This window comes from Puntigrus tetrazona, chromosome 4 (genome assembly GCF_018831695.1).
Source record: "Puntigrus tetrazona isolate hp1 chromosome 4, ASM1883169v1, whole genome shotgun sequence".
NCBI lineage: Eukaryota > Metazoa > Chordata > Actinopteri > Cypriniformes > Cyprinidae > Puntigrus > Puntigrus tetrazona.
The window spans coordinates 11761854-11784214 of record NC_056702.1 but is presented as its reverse complement, the minus strand read 5'-3'; the positions used below and the strand labels follow the sequence as shown (position 1 = coordinate 11784214).

The window sequence follows — 22361 nt, the reverse complement described above, 5'->3', positions numbered from 1 at the left end:
TTATTTTATTTATTTTCCTTCGCACTCAAAACCTATTTTAACAGCTTTGTAAAACTACAGTTAAACCACAGACGTCCTTATATTCATGGGTTAGCGACGAAACCCACTGCATTTTTTTTAAACGACAAGTCTATATTCTCGCGATAACTGAGAATTCGTTCGTTACGCGCACGTTCGTTAACCGACAGCGGCTTTTATAACAGTTAGAAGCTGACCAAAAAAACTGACTCAAACTCTTTTGGAAGTCTGGATCCGAAACGACAAATATAGTTTCTGCTTCTCTGTAAGTTAACCGACGAAACCAACGCAAAACACACAGTGATAGACACTAATTGCTTCCGTTAACACAACACGTATGGTGGCCTGCTACCGATATGAATCAATAATCAGGTTTTCTGTAAAGTCTGTAACAGATTAAAGTTGTTTAATGCAGTTGTTCAGGCTTATATCATTAATAAATAGGAATACACAAATCAAGACATTTAATCAAATAAAATTATCACCAACATTCACAGGGAATACAGCATATTCGCTATAGTAGCCTATTACATTAAAACATATTGTTACTCCAAAAGCCCTTTGGAGAGGGCTCAAAATGCCACTGGAAAAAAAAAAAAAAAAAAGACATAAAACGTCCGCAGAATGCAGATTCAGTCAAAAACATCTGAAATTTGGCATCAGACAAAAATGAAACTTGGGCATTTCTAAATCTATTGCAAAGTGTGACTGAATTCCTCACCTGGTTTTAGAGCTCAACCTTTCACTATTTACAGATGATCAAAATACAAAAAGAGATAAGTTACACAGACATGGAGTAATGCAAAATTGGAGGCCGCGCGATGCTATGCGTCCTCTAAAGTGAGGGACAATCACATTACAGCTGTGCACACTGAGCAAACCACCAAACATTAACATGACGTTCATTTCCAACATCAAACATGTATAACAGTGATACGATATGCACGATCGCATGCCTTTTTGGGCCTATCCGTATGCGATTTAAACACTGTGGTATTCCTGGGGCTTAAGTGAGTCTACTTTACAAAGCGTCTGCTCGAAGCTGACTCCATTTTTACCTTATTTAAGATTGGACGCAACCATTTGTAATTTGAATATGGATGGCGTCCATTGTTACATGCTTTCAGCTGTCCGTTATGCTGGCATTTCTCATCGTAACATATCGAAGTATTGTATAAACACACCAGTAGCGCAGAGTTTTACCGTTTACTGCGTTTTTTTGTTGGAGTTATTTTCCGATCAGTCTTATGGATCGAAAGTTCGCCGAAACGGCTAAATGCAGTGTTGAAAAATATTGCGGATACCATGTTAGCAAAAGAATAAAACATGCACATACGATAAACATTTTTAATCCGAAAATCTACCCTCGTGTCGTTCTTTCTTTCAGGAATACAAAAGGAGATGTTTTGCAGGATGACCGTGCTGCTCTTTTCCAATACGCTGAAAACATGACCGTCAAAGGACGAAGACGTTTCATAGAAGCGGTCCATGCGACGTGCGCGCTACGTTCAAGGTCTTGGCGCTCTCGGAAGGTCGTGGGGGTGAGTAAACGATGACGAACCGGTCATTTTTGGATTGAGGACGATTCCCGAAGCGCAGAACTTGGCAAAAACACAACACTCTTTACAGTATCACAGGCTGAGAGAGCCACTTGTCTGGTACAGTTTGAAACGTCTCCAAACCATCTTCTCTCCCTCTCACTTCCCATATAAACATCTGTGGCGCAGCTGGGATGATGTACTTTGGTCGGCGCGTCATGTTTTTATCTCCAAGAAGTATTCTCATTTGCTAGAAAACTAGCTTTTTACAAGCTGGAGATGAGCTCTAATTCGCAAATGATCAGCTCGGTGTACATTGATTTGACTTTTTTAAGGCTGCTACCGATACTTAAAATAGCACTGTGATTCAGTCAGGGGTAATGAAGAGTTGTAGGTAGTAAAATGGACAAATTGTTTCCGTTTTATAGCAGTTTCTTTCCCTAAACGTGTCACGTCATATCAAACTCAGATCTCTAGAATATACTTCTGATCGCAATGTTCTGCAGGGATATTAAAAACAATGTAGAAGAAATCAATAGTTTAGAAGCTAATTCAGCTTTACATCTATAAGTTAACAGAACACTCTCAAGATCCATATCCATATACATTTCATCCGATGTGTACTATAAAACAAAACAGTTTCTGTGGGTTTCTGTCTGCGTCTGTTAGCTTTGAGGCTAAGGCTAATGCGTATGTACAGTAGTCCTAAAATTCGAAAACCTTTATATGTACATTTGCAATTCGCAGCAAGCAACCCAAAATACCGATGGCTAAACTTGTCTGTTGAAATGCGCTCTAGATATTGATATTGTCCCATTTGGTAACACTTCACTAGCGTTAGCGAGCAGAAATAAATGTTCGTGGCTGTAATGTAAACTAAAGGCTGTTAAAAATGGACGAGCTCTGTCCCACCCCAAAATGCCAAGCTTTCCAATGTTTCAATAGGACGTACATCAACACAGAAACAAAAAAACTGTCCCCATCGAGCCATTTCAATGTATTACTTCGTGGTTTGTTCTGCCACGCTAAAATGATAACAGTATGACGTATGGCATTTTGTATTATGCTGCTTTAAACACAAATTGGTGCCTGTGTGCGAGGATGTCTCGGAGTCTTCTGCTCTTGGCGTTCGTGTGCGTAAGACTGCTGTACAGGAAGCGCGCCGAGATGCTTTGAGCTCGAAGAACAAGCACGATTGCGATTCAAAACGGAAGAATCCTCTCCAGCGCCTCTCCTCCTTTATATTCCACTTCTGTCCTGATGCATGTCTTTATTCGTACCTCTCCATCCGTCTGTCGGCCCTATTCCACTTGCAAGTGGTTCCGGCGGTTCCTGCTCTTCCTGTGGTCCAGCAAGGGTTTGAGTTTGCCCAGATCGCCTCTCTTGGGGCTCTGTATGTTCTGCAGACTCTGCATCTGTTTGCGTTCCTTGCAGTATTGGTGCATGGCCAGCGTCTCAGCCGGGCTGAAGGCCGACACCAGGGCTTTGGGGTGCAGGGAGGCTGCCCAGCCCCAAGGAGAATGTTTATTGCTCAGAGCGCTGACCAGAGCTTCACTCAGAATCTGGAGACGAATTTTAGCAAGGGTGCGCTTGAAGCCGTTCTCCGTGGCCAGGCAGTAGTACACCCCCTGATCCGAAGAGTGCACCGAACGGATGAGCAAACCGTGATTGGTGGACACCACACGCTCGCTCAGCTTCACCTGCACACAGAGAAAAGAATGAGCGGCGAATGTGTAACTTTAAAATGCGTATTGGATACAAAAATACGGCTTTCATCGCTGTTTTTGGGTAGTTTGTTTTTGCAGTGTAATGAACTCACAAATTACAAATGGTAAATGTTTATATATTTAAAAAAAAAAGGTAGGACTGTGTCAACTGGTAGAGATTTTGGATCTGTATCCTGGAATCATTTAAGACTTAAGTGCAAGAAAACGCATGTATAACATTATTTTGAATTCGGGCAGCTCTTAAAGTGACAGCAGTCTAATAATTCTGCTGTTTGTCATTCACGTTAATCAAACAATCGTATTATAACTTTAACAATAAGAAAAAAATATATTTCATTTACACAGTATATGCAGTGTTTTATACATTTGATTTCTGTATGCAATGTAGCATTCCTATTGCATTTAATTAGTTTATTAATTTTATTTCATCCCTGATTCTTTATTTGTCTTCAGTGAGCCTGAGAGATTTTATTATTATTATTATTTTTTTTTTTAATTCAGGCTAGTAATTATTTTGATGTTGACACTGGTGACGAGAATTAGGAAATATATACGGTATCAGAAACATGACATCATAACAACCTTACTTAAAGCAAAAATAACCGTATTGTAAAATAAATTGTGTACTGATATATACTGTGAAATAAATTCGCTTTGAACTGTTAGGTGCACACACTTGTATGCGTCAAGTGCAAACAGATACAAAAGTAAACATCTCTAAAGGCACGATAACTATCAGGGCCCACACCAGTGGTCAAAGATATCATCTGTTCATTATAAGCTCAAGCGCGCCTGCCGCTTTAAATCCTCGAGTGCGTGATAGCAGGATTCATTCTGATCTGTCAGTGTTTCTATCGTTCATCAGCTGGAATAAATCATTCCGAAAATGATTTGTTATCCTTTATATCATTATAGCTATGGTGGGCTATTCTTTAACACTTTTTAGAACTATATCTTTATAGTTTTCTTCATCGTGCTTGGTGCGAACGGTGTAGTGGATCCAGGCGGCTCTTAAAGTGACAGCAGTTTAATATCCCTGCCGCTTGTCATTCGTGTCAATCAAACAACAAAAGAGAGAAAATTGTTTATTTTATTAATTATTATTTTTACCTTTGCAAGACCAAGCATGGCGAAAAACATCCCCCTACGTCTATTATTTTCTTATTTTTCACCATTGACAGTTTAGTCTGTTTGATGATTACAGACACGGTGATATTTTATTGAAACGGCCCGGAGCAATGTACTGTGCGTCGGCTTTTGAGGATGAGGGTTTAAATGAGATTTAGAGTCGGCTAACCTCTTTCCTGCGATCGTTGTCTCTCTGAATGAGCCATTTAACTGAGGCCTGTGGAGATTTGGGCTGGCACTCCAGGAAGGTGGTGTTGTTTTTGACTCCATACTGAGTCATCTCCACTGCATTCCTGTAAGCTGAAACGAGACGTGAAGCGTTAGCCAAAGCTCTCGGACACGTAGCGCATACTAATTGCAATTGCACTGCCATAATTCAGCTGACACGCTAACATCTGACTGTGAGGGTCACCACGGGGGTTTGAGTTCTAGGAGTGTGCGTTGAAATATACTCTGAAGAGTAGCGGGCCACATTAGTGCGTAATTTGATAAGTGACCCGGTACACCGGCCAATGATGTCATACATTCAACATCTGTTTTGACATTATGCTGCTTTTGTTTAGTGCATACAGCTGGGATAACGCTTCCACTCGTCGTTAGGATTGCTGTTTAATAATTCTGATGCATCCGAAGCGTTGAACTGAGTCATCTGGATCGCTGACAGCATCCGTGCCAATTGTATTCAAATTAACAGGTGCTCTGGTCTCATGACAGATTCTTTCGCGAGGAGAGAGAGCGAATCAGACAAACACGAGAGAAAGAAGGAAACGGATGGTGGAAGAAGAAAGAGATAGGGATATGCGTGAGGCTGCATGTCAATTAGCAACGAAGCATCGGAAATATACATTGGATGTATAATAGCATGCTAGCATTGAAAAACTACGCCAACGTGACTTTGAAGCGTGAGCATTTTAGCATTAGCATTGGCGCCGTTCGTATTAGAATTAGCATAATTACAAGATGACAACTCGGCGATTCTACTCTGAGCGCTTGGAAATGATTCGTTTCTATGGCAACGTTCATAACGCCGAAATGGATCCATTTGGGGCTGTGTTGTTGATGAGTAAAATACTTAGTCACTACGCTGATTCAGGCTCTACATGGTCTTGCAAATGGTGTCCAAATTAGAAGTGACTTAGTTCCTAGCAGCACACAATACAACTAAAAGCTAAAATACAGCATGATGTGGAATTTCATTAGGAATTCATGCGATGAGGACGAAACGAAAAGATTTCCCTCTGCAGATTCCGCAAACTGGTTTAAGTTGATCTGACAGATTCGCTGTGCTAACTGTGACATTTTGTGCTGATTCACTGTGGACAATGGACTGTTTTTGCTTTTCAAGTTTAACTGACATATTGAAGGCTCAGAAAAGTATTCAGGACAACTTTAAAATTAGTCCATCTGTGCTACAACCGTAACTTGATAAATAACTTCTTCACTTTTGAAGGGCTTGGGTTATAATTAATCAAATAATTTTCATTTTTAGGGGAACTTTTCAACTCAATTTCAATTATGAGTTTAACAAAATTGTCTGAAATGGATGCAGTTTTGAAATACAGAGGGAAAAAAATGAACGAGAAAAAGTTGCAACTGCAAGAAACAGGCGCAGGTGTGTCTAGTTATGATATATAGAGCCAGAATGATGTTGTGTCAAATAAATGGAAGCACTGCTTACTGAAAACGTGCACACTAGGCCAAGTGTTGACGTGCAGGTGGTCATTACCTTTCAGATTGAACCCTCTGCACTGAGTCAGTGGATTCCCATGCATAATATCCTGCCTTCTGCTTCTCCTGGAAAAACATTTACATAGGATTAATCCAACAGATTTTCATATATGCGTTCTTTCCTTTCACTCTTACATTCTCTCACTGACTGAATGTTTGCACAGTTTGTTTTTTTTATGAAACCCATTTCATGTCATGAAAGTGAAATTCTAGCTTGATTTCTCGTAATTGACATGATTCAGCTATCACAAATGCAGTGAAATAAAATGTCTGTTTTTCCACTTCAATACTCCGGGGATGGATGTTTTGATGGCCGTGCCTTCCGTCAATATTTTCCGCACTCAATACATCTGGCATCAAGAAAAACTGTTTGGCTAAGGTATCGGATTAACATGCCACATTCTGAAACGAGCCACAGTGTAAATGCTTATGAATATGTAATATGTGGGCTGTTCTGTTTGAGTGACAGCCTGTATGTGTGCGGTCTGGTTTCCGAAGACCCGATGGTTTCTGAAGTATTGCCACGCAGTTGCCCATGTGTTCTACTTTTTACTGCAGTGCTACGCAGTTGCTAGATTGTTTTATGGTAGCTGCTTATTGGCCCAGGTCTGAAATGCCCACCCTCAAGTGTCTGATATTCTAGTCCCCGAATGCGTCTTTTTAAATCTGTTTTATAGCCTGCCAGGAAAATCTTATGCCAGAACTCTTTTAAAATGTAATAGTGACAAAACGAATTTTAATATGCAGGGTTAGGGGTTTGCACAAATTCCACGAATAATCTTTCAAACCCAGACTGCGTGTCTCTGCTTTATGACTAAATGAAACCAAAGCTGTGTCTCATCATTTATTTCTGCCCCACTGCTGCTGCAGTTGTGCCACCCTGAGTGTGAGAGAGTGCGTGTGTGTGTGTGTGTGTGTGTGTGTGTGTGTGTGTTTGCACCTCTTGCCAGTAGGGTAGAATCGAGAACAGCTGAGCCCGTCCCAGGCGCAGTACGGGTCCCGCGCTAAACAGCAGTCTGCGCAGGCAGAGCCGTACGCCATGCAGCGGTGCAAAGACACCTGGGAAACTCCATGCTCCGAGCTAACATACAGCTGTTGCTGTAACGCACACAAACCAGATATCTCAAAAGCCGTTCCTTTAACCCACAGGACTGGCGACAAGATAATTAACCGGAATTAAAGCAACAACATTTCCCCCGCCACCCCCACTTACTATATGTAGCACTTAATCACAAAATGGAGCTAGATGAAGGAGCTCCTAAACGTAGTTACCTTTTTAGATGAGATTCTTAGGTTGGTGATGGGAGACTGCTTCTGAAAATCCAAAGAGAAATAGGATGAATGAAATTAAATGTTTTTTTGTTGTGGTACAACCAAAATGGATTTTATTTCCTTATGTGTCTGTTGGTAGCAAGTTTCTTGCTTTTTTTTTTCTTGCTTTTTTTTTCAGTCGCAATAACACTCTGTGTGACTGATGTTATGGTTTAGGTTTAAATATTTGTGAGCTGGTTAAATATTATTAGTAGTACATTATTGATAGTTAAATATTCCTATTTTCACATGTGCACGCCAATGTAATTTGTGCTTTAAACGTGCACAAAATGCTAATTGAACGTCTATAGATAGCATCATGTTTGTTTGGAACTCCAAAAATGGCCACGTCAAATGGTATAACCCCAAGAAAATTTCACGGTATTCATGATTCAAAAATGCATAATGTTTGTAAAAGGGGAGGAAAAAAAGTTAACACTTGAAGGAGAAAATTTTAGCTCTCGTCACTTGATGGTTACACCATTTGACAGGTTTACATACGAAAGCTGGACATATGTTTTAAATTACATTTTTAGAACGATTCAGCTATTCATTATAATGGACATCCTTAGCCTATTTGAATCAATCAAACGAAACCACAATTTTTAAAGAGAAATCGCCTATTTAGGGTGGTTTTGAGTTTTTATGTGCAAGTTTATAAGTGTGTGTTCAGATGCCAAATTAAACATCCCGCTGCACTGTGTGTGTGGCATTTCATGGTCCATGGTTTGATTCATTACGCCTAAACCTATTTTGTCGATTTCGAACCACTCAAAGCAGATCATAAGAAACCTCACAGACTAACCTTTTCCTCACCTTATGCCCAGTCTTTTTTTCCCATTAAAAAATCGGCCTGCCCTTAGAACAACACAGAGTTTTAATAAACGCTTTGTGGCACTGCCAGCTCTGGTCCTCTAGATACTTTGATGTGTGATGCGTGGCAAGAAGTCAGACCTTAAACACTTCCAGCTCCTCCAGGATTAGATCCTCATCCAGGGAGCCGTTTGACGGCAGAACCACGACCTTCTGTACCGTGCCTTTATCTGCGAGCAGAATATCAGAACATCAGGAGAGTATTGGACGGTCTGGAACGCAAAAACAACCTTGATAATGCGCTCTGGGTTTCAACCGCTTATGAACTTTCCATTGTTCTCGGATTTGGTCTTTGAAATCTTGTGTGTGTGTGTGTGTGTGTGTGTGTGTGTGTGTCTGTGTATCTGGGTTGGTTTATGATGTTGTTGAGCATCTGTTCTGAGAAACAGATCGGCAAACTAGACTTCAGAGGAAAATGTGTGGTTGCCAAGGTGTTCTGGGTGGTTGCTAGGTGATTTTCACGTCAAAAAAGCCCTCCCTCTAGTCCCTAGATATGGCCCGTGGCCCTACTTCAATGTAAGTCTAAGCATTTTGGGGTTATTTTGCCATCTGCCTGGTGGAAATTATTTATTGACATTTTGAGTGATTAGTTTGATGCTATTAGCATCTTATGAACATTAAATGTCAAGCTCGACCGTTCTGTGAGGTCATGATAGGTGTGCGCATTTTGCTCTAGGTCCTCACAGAATTGAGCTCAAAACCCTGGAAATTCCCATTCGAAATAGCCAACGTTTCTAGACGAAACCCTGCCAAGGGAGCAGGCAGGCCGCTCCGCACAATGCTCCTGGCTTTCCATCAGGAATTTTGATAGGCAAATACAAACAGCTGTGATTTTGAATTCTCTCCAAATGTCCCTATCCCCGTTCCCTAGTAACCGCTGAGCCTGTCTGCTGTCGTGTCTCTGATTCTGTGCTCAGATAAACACGCTCACACACGCTTTCTTTCATTCTTCCGTTGCCATCGCAAAAGTTAATACATGTGACACAGCGGGAATCGTAATATTTTCCATTTAACTGATACCGAACAGAGATGAATGTTTACGTTAAAAAATATTAGATGATAATGTTTGTGCAGCTTGTGTAGACTCTCTGCCCCCTAGTGGTGGTCAGATTCGTGCCCGTCTGTTCTCTGGATGTGTTGTTATGGTGTATTTCTATAAGGAATGAAATTAGGCAAATTAGCCATTTTTTTTATAATATTGATTTAAATGTGAATTGTATGGAAGCTCTTTTAAGCCACTGAATAAAAAATATAATATTGACCTTTTCTCTAATAAAAAGCAATTATCTTTTTTAGTTTTTATTGAGTGGCAAAATTGGGCTTCCATAGAATTGTACTGAATATTCAAATCAAAATATTAAGTAATATTCCTGTGCCCCCCTGGAAGTTTGTTGAGGTCCTGGTGCTCTGGTTGAGAATCACTGCTTTAAAATATAATTCCGAATTTTAGCAAGAGAAAAATGGGAAAAATGGGACATGATGCAAGCCAGATTCAAGCCTGCATCACCCACTAAAGCTCAGTGTTTCATGAGCATGTATGCCAACTGATGTCTTCTAAAATGCTCACAGATTAACATAAGATTGCATTTATATAGAATTGTATATGAAAGTATGTTTTGTACAGTATGGTATAACATGAAGCGGTGTGGTGCCCGCACTTACTTTAAGTACAGTATCATTTTAAATTAAACTGACAAATGGCTTTCAGTAAAACGCTATCAGTCAGGAAAGCACATTCCAACTCGTCTCGTTTTTAGGTGGAAAAAGCCATTTAGTGTGTTAAAAAGCAGTCCGTTGTAGTTAAGTGTGCCAGCTAGCTCCTTCCAGAAACGGATTACATGAGGTAGTTGTTGAAATGTATCGTGGAACATTTGAAGTGTTTTTCGTCCGGTGGTTGTAACTGGGAGTAGGCCAGTGTCGTAGAACAGTCATTTATTTTTCTTGAGGTTTTACCTGTGCCCAGGAAGAGAACCTGGTAGTGTCCGTCCGCAGCGGTGACCTGGTCCACAGCTACAGAGGTGTATTTATAATCGGCATGTGTCCGCACCACCAGAGGTTTCCTGCCGACCGGGTAGATGGGGTTAAACATGACGGGGTGATTCCTCGCGAACGTCACCACATCATCTGGAAGCTCTTTAGTGCTCTGGATATGAGGGGTGAACGCTCCACCAGGACACTGACAGGAAGAGAATAAAAACAATTTGAAGATTAGACGGTTTTATCACTTTAATTGGGTCAGTTTGTGGACTCAAACTAATATTAGCGAGTGTTAAAAGCCCCAAACATTATTAATATAAGGGAGGAACAAACGCTTACATAAAAGTAATAGTAAATTATTATTACTGTTATTATTATTATGTTTTACGTTATAGGTTTATAGAAAAAATATTGTTTATTTGACAAATACATTACCATACAATATAGGCCCTTTCAAACAGAGGATAGACCAGAAATCAAACCTACAAATTTTATGTACATTAAAAAAATAATATTGTATTTGTCATATATGTATTTGTCTAATAGATATGAATTTTTAAATAATATTAATCATTTTTATAATATAATATAAATGTATAATGTAAAACATACAAAAGTAATACAAAAAAATCAAATATATATATATATATATATATATATATATATATATATATATATATATATATATATATATATATATATATGTGTATGTGTGTTAATATTTTCATAATTTACGCTATATGTACCCAGTACACACATATTATGTAAAAAAAAAATGGATTAATCATTTGACAGCACTAATATTTTTGGATCGTAAATTGTAAAATTATAAAAAAATATATATTCAAAAAATGATCACATAAGCATAAAAATAATACGATAATCGTCTGTGAAAGAGGACGGAGCAGAAATCAAGCGTGCATACTTCATCTATAACTAAACTGGATCATATTATTAAAACAGCACCATTCTATAAATATTATTAAAATGTATCACAAAAATAATTCTATGCTCACAGAGAATAGACCAGAAATCAAACCTCCTAATTTCATGTATATGCTAAAGTAAAAATAAGATTACGATGATGATTTCGGCAAACATTTGCCTTTTTGAAAGAAACTGACAGACATTACCTCTGTTTAATGGAGTTCTAAACAGAGTGACTGTACTAAAGCAGGACACGAGTGCGTGTGACTCACAGTTCCCGGTCGCGGGTAGGGGATCCGGCCCTGGAAAGCCACCCACTGGAAGTTGGGTCCTTCCCTGTGCGCAAACGGTCCGTTGAAAACCGTCAGGATGTCGGCCATGTTATACACGCAGACGGCAGAACCTCTGAACACAGAACTGGAAGGAATAACACAAAACACGCAGAGCTATTTAACACGAAGCAAGCCGGACGGTAAAAGACGCTCTTGAGCATCCTTCCCATGCGTTTAGACGGAAGGGGTCATGGAACTCGGTCCACAGAGAGGGAAAAATGCCTCATCGAGGAAAGGGGACACCGCTTTGGTTACACTCTGGGATAAAGTGTGGTTTGGCTGGACGTTCCTACATTTTGATCAGACGGCGAGACAAAGCATTTCTTTGTTTGATGGCAAAACAAAGGGAAAGAGACAAAATATGATGATAAATAACAGAGCCGGGCACGGACTGAGGAGCTGTCGCTGTTTGGATTGGCTTTATTAGGAAAACCGCGCCGATGACGTGGTCAGAGAATGGACCTCGACCCACGTGTCACCTCATTAAACCACAGCTCATTCAAACCTACCATAACAAACACAGTCAACCGACCCAGAGCAAATGAGAAGTCGTATCTGAACCGTTTCGCCTAAACAATGAGATAGTAAATGAAGACCGCTGGCTTCTCGGATCTCGAAGAGACATTTCAACGACTTAAACTGTGCTACAATCAAGTGAACGTTTTTTTATCCAGTACTTCAAAACTTAAATGATTGGAGTTGTGCTTGTTGGCAATATCAAAAGGTGCTTTTACTTTAATATTTTTTTTAAAGGGACATTTGCTTCCTGGAATTGATTTGCAGGGGCACTTTTGACTATTCTATATTTTTCCCTAACTTTATAGAAACGCTGCCTGCCATATTTACTGTAGAGTGTAGAATGTATTTTTAATAAAGTAAAATATCATTAATTTTATATAAATTTATGAGATTGGAATTCGTAATTGGAAACGAATTATATATGTTTTGGAATTAATGTTTACTATATTTACAAACATAAATAATAATATCTTATATACAAAGAATATATGAAATAAATTACTGATATGTATTATGTAAGAGTATAATATATTTTTAGACTCATAATAATAGGTCAACATAAATATACAAATATACACAAATAATAGGCCGTAGTATATAGAAAGAATGAAATGAAATGCTATGAAATGATTTATCACATCCAAAATAAAATGTATATCAGTATATATTTTTAAGTATATATATTTTGATTTTTTGATTTTTAAATGTGATTAAATGTAGTATTTTAATTTTGTAATAATACTTTTAAAAATCAGGAATTCACTATCTTTATAGTCACCTTTGTGTCTATTTATGCACATAGTCCAAGTAATGTATGCTTGCTTCTGAGAGTTTACACTTACTCGTTTAAACAAAACACCAAAAAGAATAAAACATTATACTGACTCAGTGACATGACGCTGCATATTGCACACACACACTCTCTCCCTCCCTTTCCGTGTGACAGAATTTTTAAAATATTCAGCAAGATCACACCGACATCTGCGTTTCATCACAGTGAAAAGCTGTCTAGAACTAAGATTAGATAGATATTTGTTTGCAAAGGAGTGACCGTTCCCTTCCTTTACCGCCTTCAAGGTGTGATCAGATTTTCCCAGAAACCCCGTCATCCCCTCAGCTCCAACCCCGCCTGACCTATATTTGGCGAACACAAACACACACACACAAAACATGCACACGCATATATACACACACATTAGCGGCAAGCTCAATATTGCTATTGGCTTTACCTCGTGGAGGTGAAAACTCCAAAGACGAGAAGACCCTTTGGGTGGTCCGTCTCCAATAAAAACACATTCTCTGGAAGGAAAGAGACAAACACTCACTCAATAGCTGAACATCTGTCCCGCAACATTGTCACACGTTTCTAGTTTGGCCTAACAAGAAGAAAACAGGTGAAAGCTTGCAAATCCATCACAGGCATTGACCTTCCAGCGTAAACAGTCTTTGCTGAGTGTTTTATGAGCGTAAAAGGATTTTAATGAGGTGAAAAGCTTTACAAATGACCTTTAGGGCCCTTGTTGGATACTGACAAACACCAAAACGGCTGGTTTATGGTTAATGACCGGTAATTATAGAAAGCTGTTTAACTATAAGGTGAATGAAATTTTGCAAGGCTTTTGAAGGAGTGTTTTGGGTTAAATACAGTTTAAGAACTACAACACCTTATCTAATTAGGGGACACTGGGGTTAAATGCCCCCTGGGTTGTTTTTTTTTTTTCTGTCAAATTAATATCTTGTTACTGAATATAAGTAGTACTTAGCCTAAAATAGACATTTGTTTCAAAGAAATTATTTCGATAGCCAGGGGACTTTTGATTTTAATAGCAAACATTGTAAAAATATTTAAAAAAATGTAAATATCTAAGATATTTAAATTTTTTTAATTACATTTTAGAATTTTTTTAAAGCGAACCTCCTTTTTGTTTGCTTCTAAAAATTTTTTAAAACGTCCCCACAATTTACAACAACAGCATGTGTGTGTGTGTGTGTGTGTGTGTGTGTGTGTGTCATCTGTACGTACTTGACATTATGTTTTAGACAAAATAAACGCAGAAGGTTTACTGTTAGAGTTTGGGTTAGATCTAGATTATAGTATTTGTAACTAGATAGTATAGTCCCCATGAGGAAACAGCTTCTAAATACTATAGAATATTATATTTCTAAACAAATCTAGAAAACAGCTGAACGTTTTGCGTGAAGTGTAGATTTAGGGCGGATAGAAAATACAGTTTGTACATGGGTTTGACACAGATATTACAAGGAGAGTGTGACTTGAAGACATTACGACCCCATCATTCAAAAAAGTTTGATATGGATACCGATAAGACTTTTTTTTAAGATGGTATAGAAGCAGTTCTCTCAGTACCTAAAAAGTCAATGGCCAGCCTTATGTAAAGGGTTGGTTAGGTGAAGGGCAACATCACATAGAGTTATAAAAACCATCACGCCTATGGAATGTCTCCACTTTTCACAGAAACAAACGCGTGTGTGTGTGTGTGTGTGTGTGTGTGTGTGTGTGTAGTCTCACCGAGCTCATCAAAGTGGGTCTCTGTACCATCTTCCTCTAGAACCGAACACACCAGCCGAGCCTTCAGAAATGTGGTCCACTTGTTCACCAGACTGCGTTGACCACCAATGTCATTCTAAATAGAATTGACAATAAATTATTAATACATTAATTTAGTGTACGGTTCGTATTAATAATTCAAATATGTTTGAGATCGCGCTTTCCCTGAAGTTGATTACATAACTTTTAATTGACATGATACTTAAAAACACACACACACACACACACACACACTTACTTGCATTTGTGGTTTAGGGGGACTCTCTATAGACGTAATGGTTTTATACTGTACAAACCATATTTTCTATTGCCCTACACCTTTACAGGAAACTACTGAATTTCCTAAACCAATGTTTTTTTGAGGGGGCTTAAGCCTTATGTTTTACAGGAAACATAAAGTGTCCTCATAAACCACAAATGCCAGTGCACACACACACACACTTACAGGGCAGACTCGAGCCACCATAGCATGGATGTTCTTAGTGTTTCCACTACTGTCTGTCAGTCTCTCACGCAGGAAGAAGTAAAGCTTAGCGTCGTTCGGGTCCGAGCCATCAGGAATCAAATGGGCATCGATGAACACCGGCTCTAGGCAAAACAGAAGAATAACTAGACTTTAAACACCCAATTTGCTCTACATCAACCACGAAAGAGGAATAAGTAGATCGTACTGTATCATTTCTTGCCTAAAGAATCAAACATCTCCACATGGTGCTAATGCCTGAGCTTATACGAAACGCAATACAGCTGCTGGGAGCGAAGAAAATATATCTGGGTTCCAGACCCACTGTGCGCTTCATTGTGTATATTTGGATCGAATCGCACAAAAGATAATGCGACCTCTTGAGAAAACCGTTGCGCATGTACAATATGTTTTCGTTTTCCCGCTGGAATCATTGTAAACAGATACCGAGTCTATCCTGTCTTCAGCTATTTCCTTTGACGCGATGGTTTTTACTTTGTGGTTTGTGTATTATTTTACCGAAATGGCATGGAACGTGAACATGTAATTTTAACGCTTCACATAAATAATTATTTGTAGCTTCAAGAAAACATCACGCGCAATTTTCCGACGGAACGGTCGTCATAAATGTAGATGGATCAAATAATGTGTTGGGTTCGTACCGCTCAGCCATTTGGAGTTATGTTGGTCCGTTCTAACCGCGTTCCTTGTGGTCAGGCTCCTGAAGATCGCTGCGTCTGTCCCCATGAAGTCAATGTACATGCCAGAGAACAGCTCCTGATCTAACCACAGACAGAAACAGAAACGCGTCTCACAGTTTACAGACGTTACATGTTCAGGGAAAGTCTTTTCACATATTTTTTTTTACATTGCGTTACATTCAGTCATTTTGTATTGTGGTAGAATGGGATTTTATCTTCTCGGGTGAATAGTGAGGTTGGCGAATTAAGCTAGGAAAGGAAATTTATCAGGCTTTGACTTTGAGTTTTGTAATAATACTAGTGCTGTCAATTAATTAATCACAATTAATCGCATCCGAAATAAAAGCTTGCATGTATATATTTCAGAGAAAATGTTGTTTACACATAAATATAAATCACATTAATATAAATATGGACGTGTGAATACATCGAAACATTTTCAAAGTATGTGTGTATTTATGCATAATAAATATACACAGAAAACCTATCACGATTAGCTCTAATTAATGCTACATATTTCTCCTTAAAATATTTTTTTTATTAATTCAGGTCCTAATTTTAAATGCATTGATGTGAATGGCAATTGCATAAGTAATAATAAAAAAAATGAAACTTTTTCGGCACTTTTTTGGTCAAACATTTCTGAATTTGGGGCTTGAGTAATATTGTAATTCAATAAATCTTGCTTATGTTAAATTATTGAGTTATAAATAAATTTCCCACCAACAGATTGAGCAATTCTTTAGCTATAGGACCTTTTGCGTTCGTGTTCACACATCTGTTGTTTTAATAATAATCTCTCAGAACAGATAACAGAAGTATTATTAAAAATGTACTCGCGCTTACTCAAATTAAGTACACTTTAACTTCGACAGCCCTATTTAAAACACATTTATTTTCTAAACCCACTGCATATAACACATAAAAAAGTGCTTTTTTTGCTACTGGCTGAACACATTTATCCGTTAAATACGAGACCTGTGGATTTATTGCAGCTGAACATTTCTCTGCGGTGCACTTTACAAACGACCTGCTCAAGTCTCCGTTCCCCAAACCTCTCCTTCCTTTCATCAGTGCACTGCTCTATCACTTCATCACTTTATATTGCCGGGCCCTGTGGTCGACATGCGTGGCTAAGGGCCAAGTGTATGATGGAAATTGTCAGACGGACGTCAGACCGAGAAAGCTGTAGGCTGTCATGTCAAGGGCCGTCAGTCTTTGATGCCGTCTAGACGGTTAGGAACTGTTCTACCTAATGGAATAACCACTTAAAACTTTCTCTCATATACAGATGGCTCAGCGATGACCTATAACGTATTATATTTAGGTGTGCGTGTGTGATTTTTGTAGGCAGTGCAGTATGTGTAACTGTGCTTCAGGGTTATTATTATTTAACCCAACTGCTAAAAAAAGTTACAAATTTTATAAAGAATGATTGAAAAAAAATGTCAATAAAAATATATAAATAAAAAGTAAAAAAAAAAACTAAAAATATTTTTAAAAAAGATTTAAAAAACTGACAAAACACAGAAATTACTAAAAATAACATAATAAATAATGTGAAAACATTTTTTTTTTTTTAAACTATAATAGGGTTTCAATGATACTAAAGTAACACTGTTATGGTTATGTTGCGGTTGTAATGACTCTCTGGTGAGAAAGCATGAATGTGCGTGTAATTTAGCCCATTGACTGTGTCAACAGCAACCCTACACCAACTAGCCAATTACAGATCAAAGGATTGAGGAAGCGGCACTGAGTGACCCTGAGTTGTCACATCGGAAGGGGGCAGACGGCCACAAAGCGTGGGTGTTTTTATGACACTATGGGGTCATGAACAAAGAGAACATAGAGAATGTGTTATAGTACGAGTCCGAGACAAAACGGCACCTGTGGGTAAAAACACAAAAGACAGAAGCACTTACTGAGCATGACCGAGACGGTGTTGACTTGTGGGTTAAACGAGCATCTTCCTTTCCCTGATTCTGCTCGGGAAGAGATTTGGAAGACTTGCTCCTGCCAATGACACCAAAAACACAAAATCTCTCATCTGATTCAAACAGTTACTGTGAAACCAACTATTGATCTTTCCCTCGAATAAGAGCCTAAAATAAGCTGCAGAGTTGGCCTTTTAAGTCGAATAATCAAATTATATATTTTTTTTAATATATCAAAGACGAAAAAGGGTTTAACCACAAAAACAGTGAAATTCTGGTTTAAATTGTTTGAATTTTTACATAAATATTGTTACGCTGAGTGTTATTTCAACCAAATTTTCCAAAGCTTTAAAAGTAGACGCTTGAATTTCATGTTTTGTGAAGTTCTTTTGCTATGGACATCTTTGACCCATATATAAAAATTGTATCTACCATTATTTACCATCTATTTTTCAACTTTCAGCTTAATCTGGAATGTTTCACAGCCAATCTATACAAAAAGATTTCTAGTAATTTCCTAGCACTCCTTAGTGCAGTGGTTCCGGCCTTGTTCTGATTGGTTGGACAGACTCGCCCGAAGGCTTCCAGGTTTCCGACTATCAGGCCAGCCTGTCCTCTCTTTGGTGTCATGATGTTGGCCAGTTACGTGAAGTGAGAGAAACCAGACACGTAGAGAGCCTCCGTCAGGACATGCAGCCGTTGGTGGTAGTTGTTCTAATTCGTCACGGGGTGCATGTATTCATTAAGTAATACGTTGGCACTTCACATCAAGCACAGCTATAGGCACAGATGTCAATCACACGGTGACTCCGGGGTGGCCCGTCATTGTTATATCACAAAGCTACTCCGCACACTTTTAAAGGTTACAGGTCACCCTACTGCGGAGTTTTCTTCTTCTGTAATAGTCCAGCTGGTGTGTAGCCAAGAGAGATGGACACAGACGGAGGGTTGAGAGAGGAAAATGCTTTTCAAACAAAAAAAGAATGATAGAAAACAAGCTGGCTAGCAGGACTGCTTCTCATCTCGTCTGGTCTCGCCTTGTCTCTTCTCTAGTGTTTTTTGTTTTAGTTTATTTTAGTTTTATCTTCTAATCGGATCTCGTATCATCTCATCTCATCCAGCGTTGTCTTCTATAGTCTTATTTTATCTCACCTCATCCAGTTTTGCTTTGTCTCATCTCATCTCTTCTAGTTTTGTCTTGCTTTGTCTAGTCTTGTCTCATCCAGTCTCATCTTTTTTTGCTTTGTCTCATGTCATCTTGTTTTGTCTCCTCATCCAGTTTTGTCTAGTCTTATCTCATCTAGTTTTATCTTGTCTCATATTGTCTCATTTTATCTAGATTTGTCTCATCTCCATGTCTTATCTAAACGTTTTGTCTGGTCTCGTCTCCATTTTTTTGTCTTATCTCGTGTTCTCATTTCATCTACATTTGTTTAATCTCATCTAGTTTTGTCATATAATTTGTTTATATAATTGTTTAGTCTTGTCTCATCTCATCTAATTTTGCCTTGTCCTGTATTGTCTCATTTGATCTAGATTTGTCTTATTGCATTTAGTTTTGTCATGTCTCATCTAAATGCTTTGTCTTATGTCTCATCTCGTCTCATCTCAATTTTCTTTTATTGCCTCATTTTAACTCTTATTTAATTTAATCTTTATTTATCTCTTCTAAATTTCTTCTTTTTAAACTTTGTATTCCCATCTCCTGTGACAGCTTGTCAGCTCTCATCCTATCCCATCTGGTCCTCATTTTTTTTGTCTCCTCTCATCTTGCCTGTCCTTATCTCGTCTCGTCTTGCCTTGTTTTGTTTGATCTTGCTGTATTTATTTTCTTCACTTATGTCTTCTCTTCTTGTGTCATGCATTCTCCTTTCATGCAGTCGTCTCGTTTTGTTAATTCTCTTATCTCATTTATCTAATTCTGCTTTAATTTCTTAATATTTATTCACATCTCATGTCACGACTAGTCTCATCTCATCTCATCTGGCTTTAATTATTGGTTCGTCTCATCTGATCTCGCCTGTCTTCACCTTGAGTCTTTGTGTTACATCATGTCTCATTTTGTCCCAGTTTACTCTTCCCTTCTTATTATCTTATCTAACCTTTAACTGTGTATTCACATTGTGTCACATCTTGTCTCATCTTGTCTTCTCTCATCTCATCTGCGTCACGTTTTGTCTCGTATGCGGAGACTGCAAAAAGTATGCATTTTTGTATATGTATGGTAACTTACACTCATTTAAACTAAAGTTGGGACGATATAGCATTTGTTGTTGCAGTCTGTTGTTCTGTCTCGTCTCTTTAGTTATTTTTTTCTGCTGTGAAACAACAGCCTGGGGTTGGTGTTGCCACCTCGTGGAACAATTGATTATTGCATGTGTGTGACCTACACATATAAAATAAGCAAGCTTACAATGAGTACTATTCAGTTGACAGAATTTGAGTACAATTTGCACTTTTTTGCTCACCTCTCAATTGACATGTCTTGCTTATCTAGATGTATTTTTCAGATCTTTTTTCTCTTTCTTTTAACCTCTCACTGCGCCCATTCTCATGCTAGTTTAAATTGTCATGAGCTTTTCAAAGGATGTATCTACTCAACGGTAGGTCAAACACATTTTTTACGGGAAAATCTGGGGAATATGGGCCTACTGTCCTTTTTTTACAATCCAGCATTTTAGAATTCTGAAAAAAATGTAGTAAAATAAAGGTGAAACTGAACTAAATCAGACGGTCTGACTGCTTTTCATTAGTGAGTGTAAACTGACCTCAGGACGCCTGCCACGGTTAACATATGCACAAACTGGGCTGTAGGCTCCGCTGCCGCAGATGAACAGATGAGTCCTGTTATAAGGCTGAATCACTCTTAAGAAGTTTCCACATCCATGCTGGGGAGAACAAAAGAGACGGCAATAATCATTTTCATTCCTAAAAGTTATACTAAAATCTCTTTAATGTAATTTTAAAGTCATTTAGTGCTACATAATTCTATTAGCAAGCTGATACGCTCCGTTGTTTTATTTCAGAAAAAGGCAAAGCCAGTAATAATTAAGACAATTTATTTAGATCCAAACCTGTAATTGAGGAAATTAAAGTGTATATAGGTCAGGAATTTATGGCTTATCTTAGAATACAGGAATCCCAAACTAAAGTAGATGCCAAACCAACTGCACATGATCCAGCCCAAAGAAAGAGAGAGAGAGGGATGAGCAGAGAAAGAAAAGAAGCGCCAGGGGAGCATTTAGGAACTTGGCGAAGTGTGTCAAAACAGCAGCTGCATGAGCTCTCGGTTAGCATGCTCGCACACACAGGTCCTTCAAGAGGAACTCCAGAAAAATAACAGCGCTTCCAAAAGCACACACCCAACCGTCCACTCCTCCCCTTGATATCTTTCACATGTTTGTCATTAATAGTTCTGTGGCACATATCAACATTATCCTCTTCTGGCTTGTATTCACTACTAGATTTATGGAATGGAACCTTTTTCTTCCACAAAGTCAGAAAGACGTCTTGACAGTTTACGGTTCATGTACAGATCAGGCAGAATTAACAAGAAAGAGCTCCATAAACACATCTTAAATAAACCCCTCAGTGTTTCCCAAATGATGCAGATGGATTCGGATGATGTGAGGTCACGCGCCGGTACCCCTGTGACTACAGGTCCTGTCAGGGGAGAGGGATGGGGAGTATCCCCGTGAGAGGAGGAAACCTGACAGCCTGACAAGGGGCAGCGCTACAGATCCATAGATACAAATAACGTGTCAAGAAATCTGTGGCACAAACCCTATAGTTTAAACACAGTGGAAAACAGACCGTAGGAAGGACTCAAACACAAATATTTGTCAGAAGCAGCGCAGGAAGACTGATCTGCAAAGTCTGCATATATCACTATTTGACAAGTTGCTCTGTACCCCTGCTGGTAAAGTTATTAAACCACTGTAGTCCTGCAATTTAGGGCTTGGGTGAATTTTATGAAAGCTTTCAAGGGCCGTAGCATTTTCACCCTAAAATAAGAAATGATTAAACATGATTAATCCCATTGAAAATAATAATAAGCATATTATATGCATGTGTATTTAAGTAAATGCATTTAAATATTTTTTTCACATATTTACTGTATATTTGTGTTTAAGTACACGTCACACACATATATTAGGTAAAAACATTTATTTTGAATGCAATTTATCACGATTAATCATTTGACAGCACAAATTTAAATGAACTCTCTCACTGAGAAGGCACAAATGCTGACAGACAAGCATGTCAGGACAAATGAAAGTTCAATACGTAACCATCCCAACGCCCTGCAATCCAGAGTAGCAGGCTCACCAGGGGTGACAGTGCAATTGTTGGGGGGTGGAGCACAATGATATAAAATCATGTGGAATATGAAGTATAGGAAGGGAAAAATGGTTAGGCAGAAACATAGAGACATAGAGGGTGGAGTTCCCCTTCGGGCACAGTTCAAACCTCTCAGACTAGTCTGAACTGCGAGGCAATGGAGGACCCAGTACTCCCAAGGGCAGAACAAGAAGGGCAGAAGGCTTATGGATCCCTCAGGAATGCTGCTGCAAGCCTAAACCCACTGATTTAGGTGTCCTCAACAGTGACAC

The 22361-nt window shown here is 38.7% G+C and overlaps 1 protein-coding gene across 1 annotated transcript in view; it reads right to left on the bottom strand.

The window, feature by feature from the left end:
- Positions 1–407: 407 nt before the first annotated feature.
- Positions 408–22361, bottom strand: part of sema3c (sema domain, immunoglobulin domain (Ig), short basic domain, secreted, (semaphorin) 3C) — a 43076-nt gene continuing 21122 nt past the window's right edge. The window contains exons 5-18 of the mRNA XM_043236998.1: positions 20517–20636; positions 17737–17827; positions 15773–15892; positions 15093–15235; positions 14609–14723; positions 13308–13377; positions 11500–11644; positions 10277–10499; positions 8405–8493; positions 7412–7453; positions 7080–7237; positions 6138–6205; positions 4581–4711; positions 408–3256 (exon numbers count right to left, since the gene is read on the bottom strand). Of these exons, the coding sequence (XP_043092933.1) occupies positions 2858–3256; positions 4581–4711; positions 6138–6205; positions 7080–7237; positions 7412–7453; positions 8405–8493; positions 10277–10499; positions 11500–11644; positions 13308–13377; positions 14609–14723; positions 15093–15235; positions 15773–15892; positions 17737–17827; positions 20517–20636 (1914 nt within the window). The 3' untranslated portion in view covers positions 408–2857. The remainder of the gene's footprint in view (positions 3257–4580; positions 4712–6137; positions 6206–7079; positions 7238–7411; positions 7454–8404; positions 8494–10276; positions 10500–11499; positions 11645–13307; positions 13378–14608; positions 14724–15092; positions 15236–15772; positions 15893–17736; positions 17828–20516; positions 20637–22361) is intronic.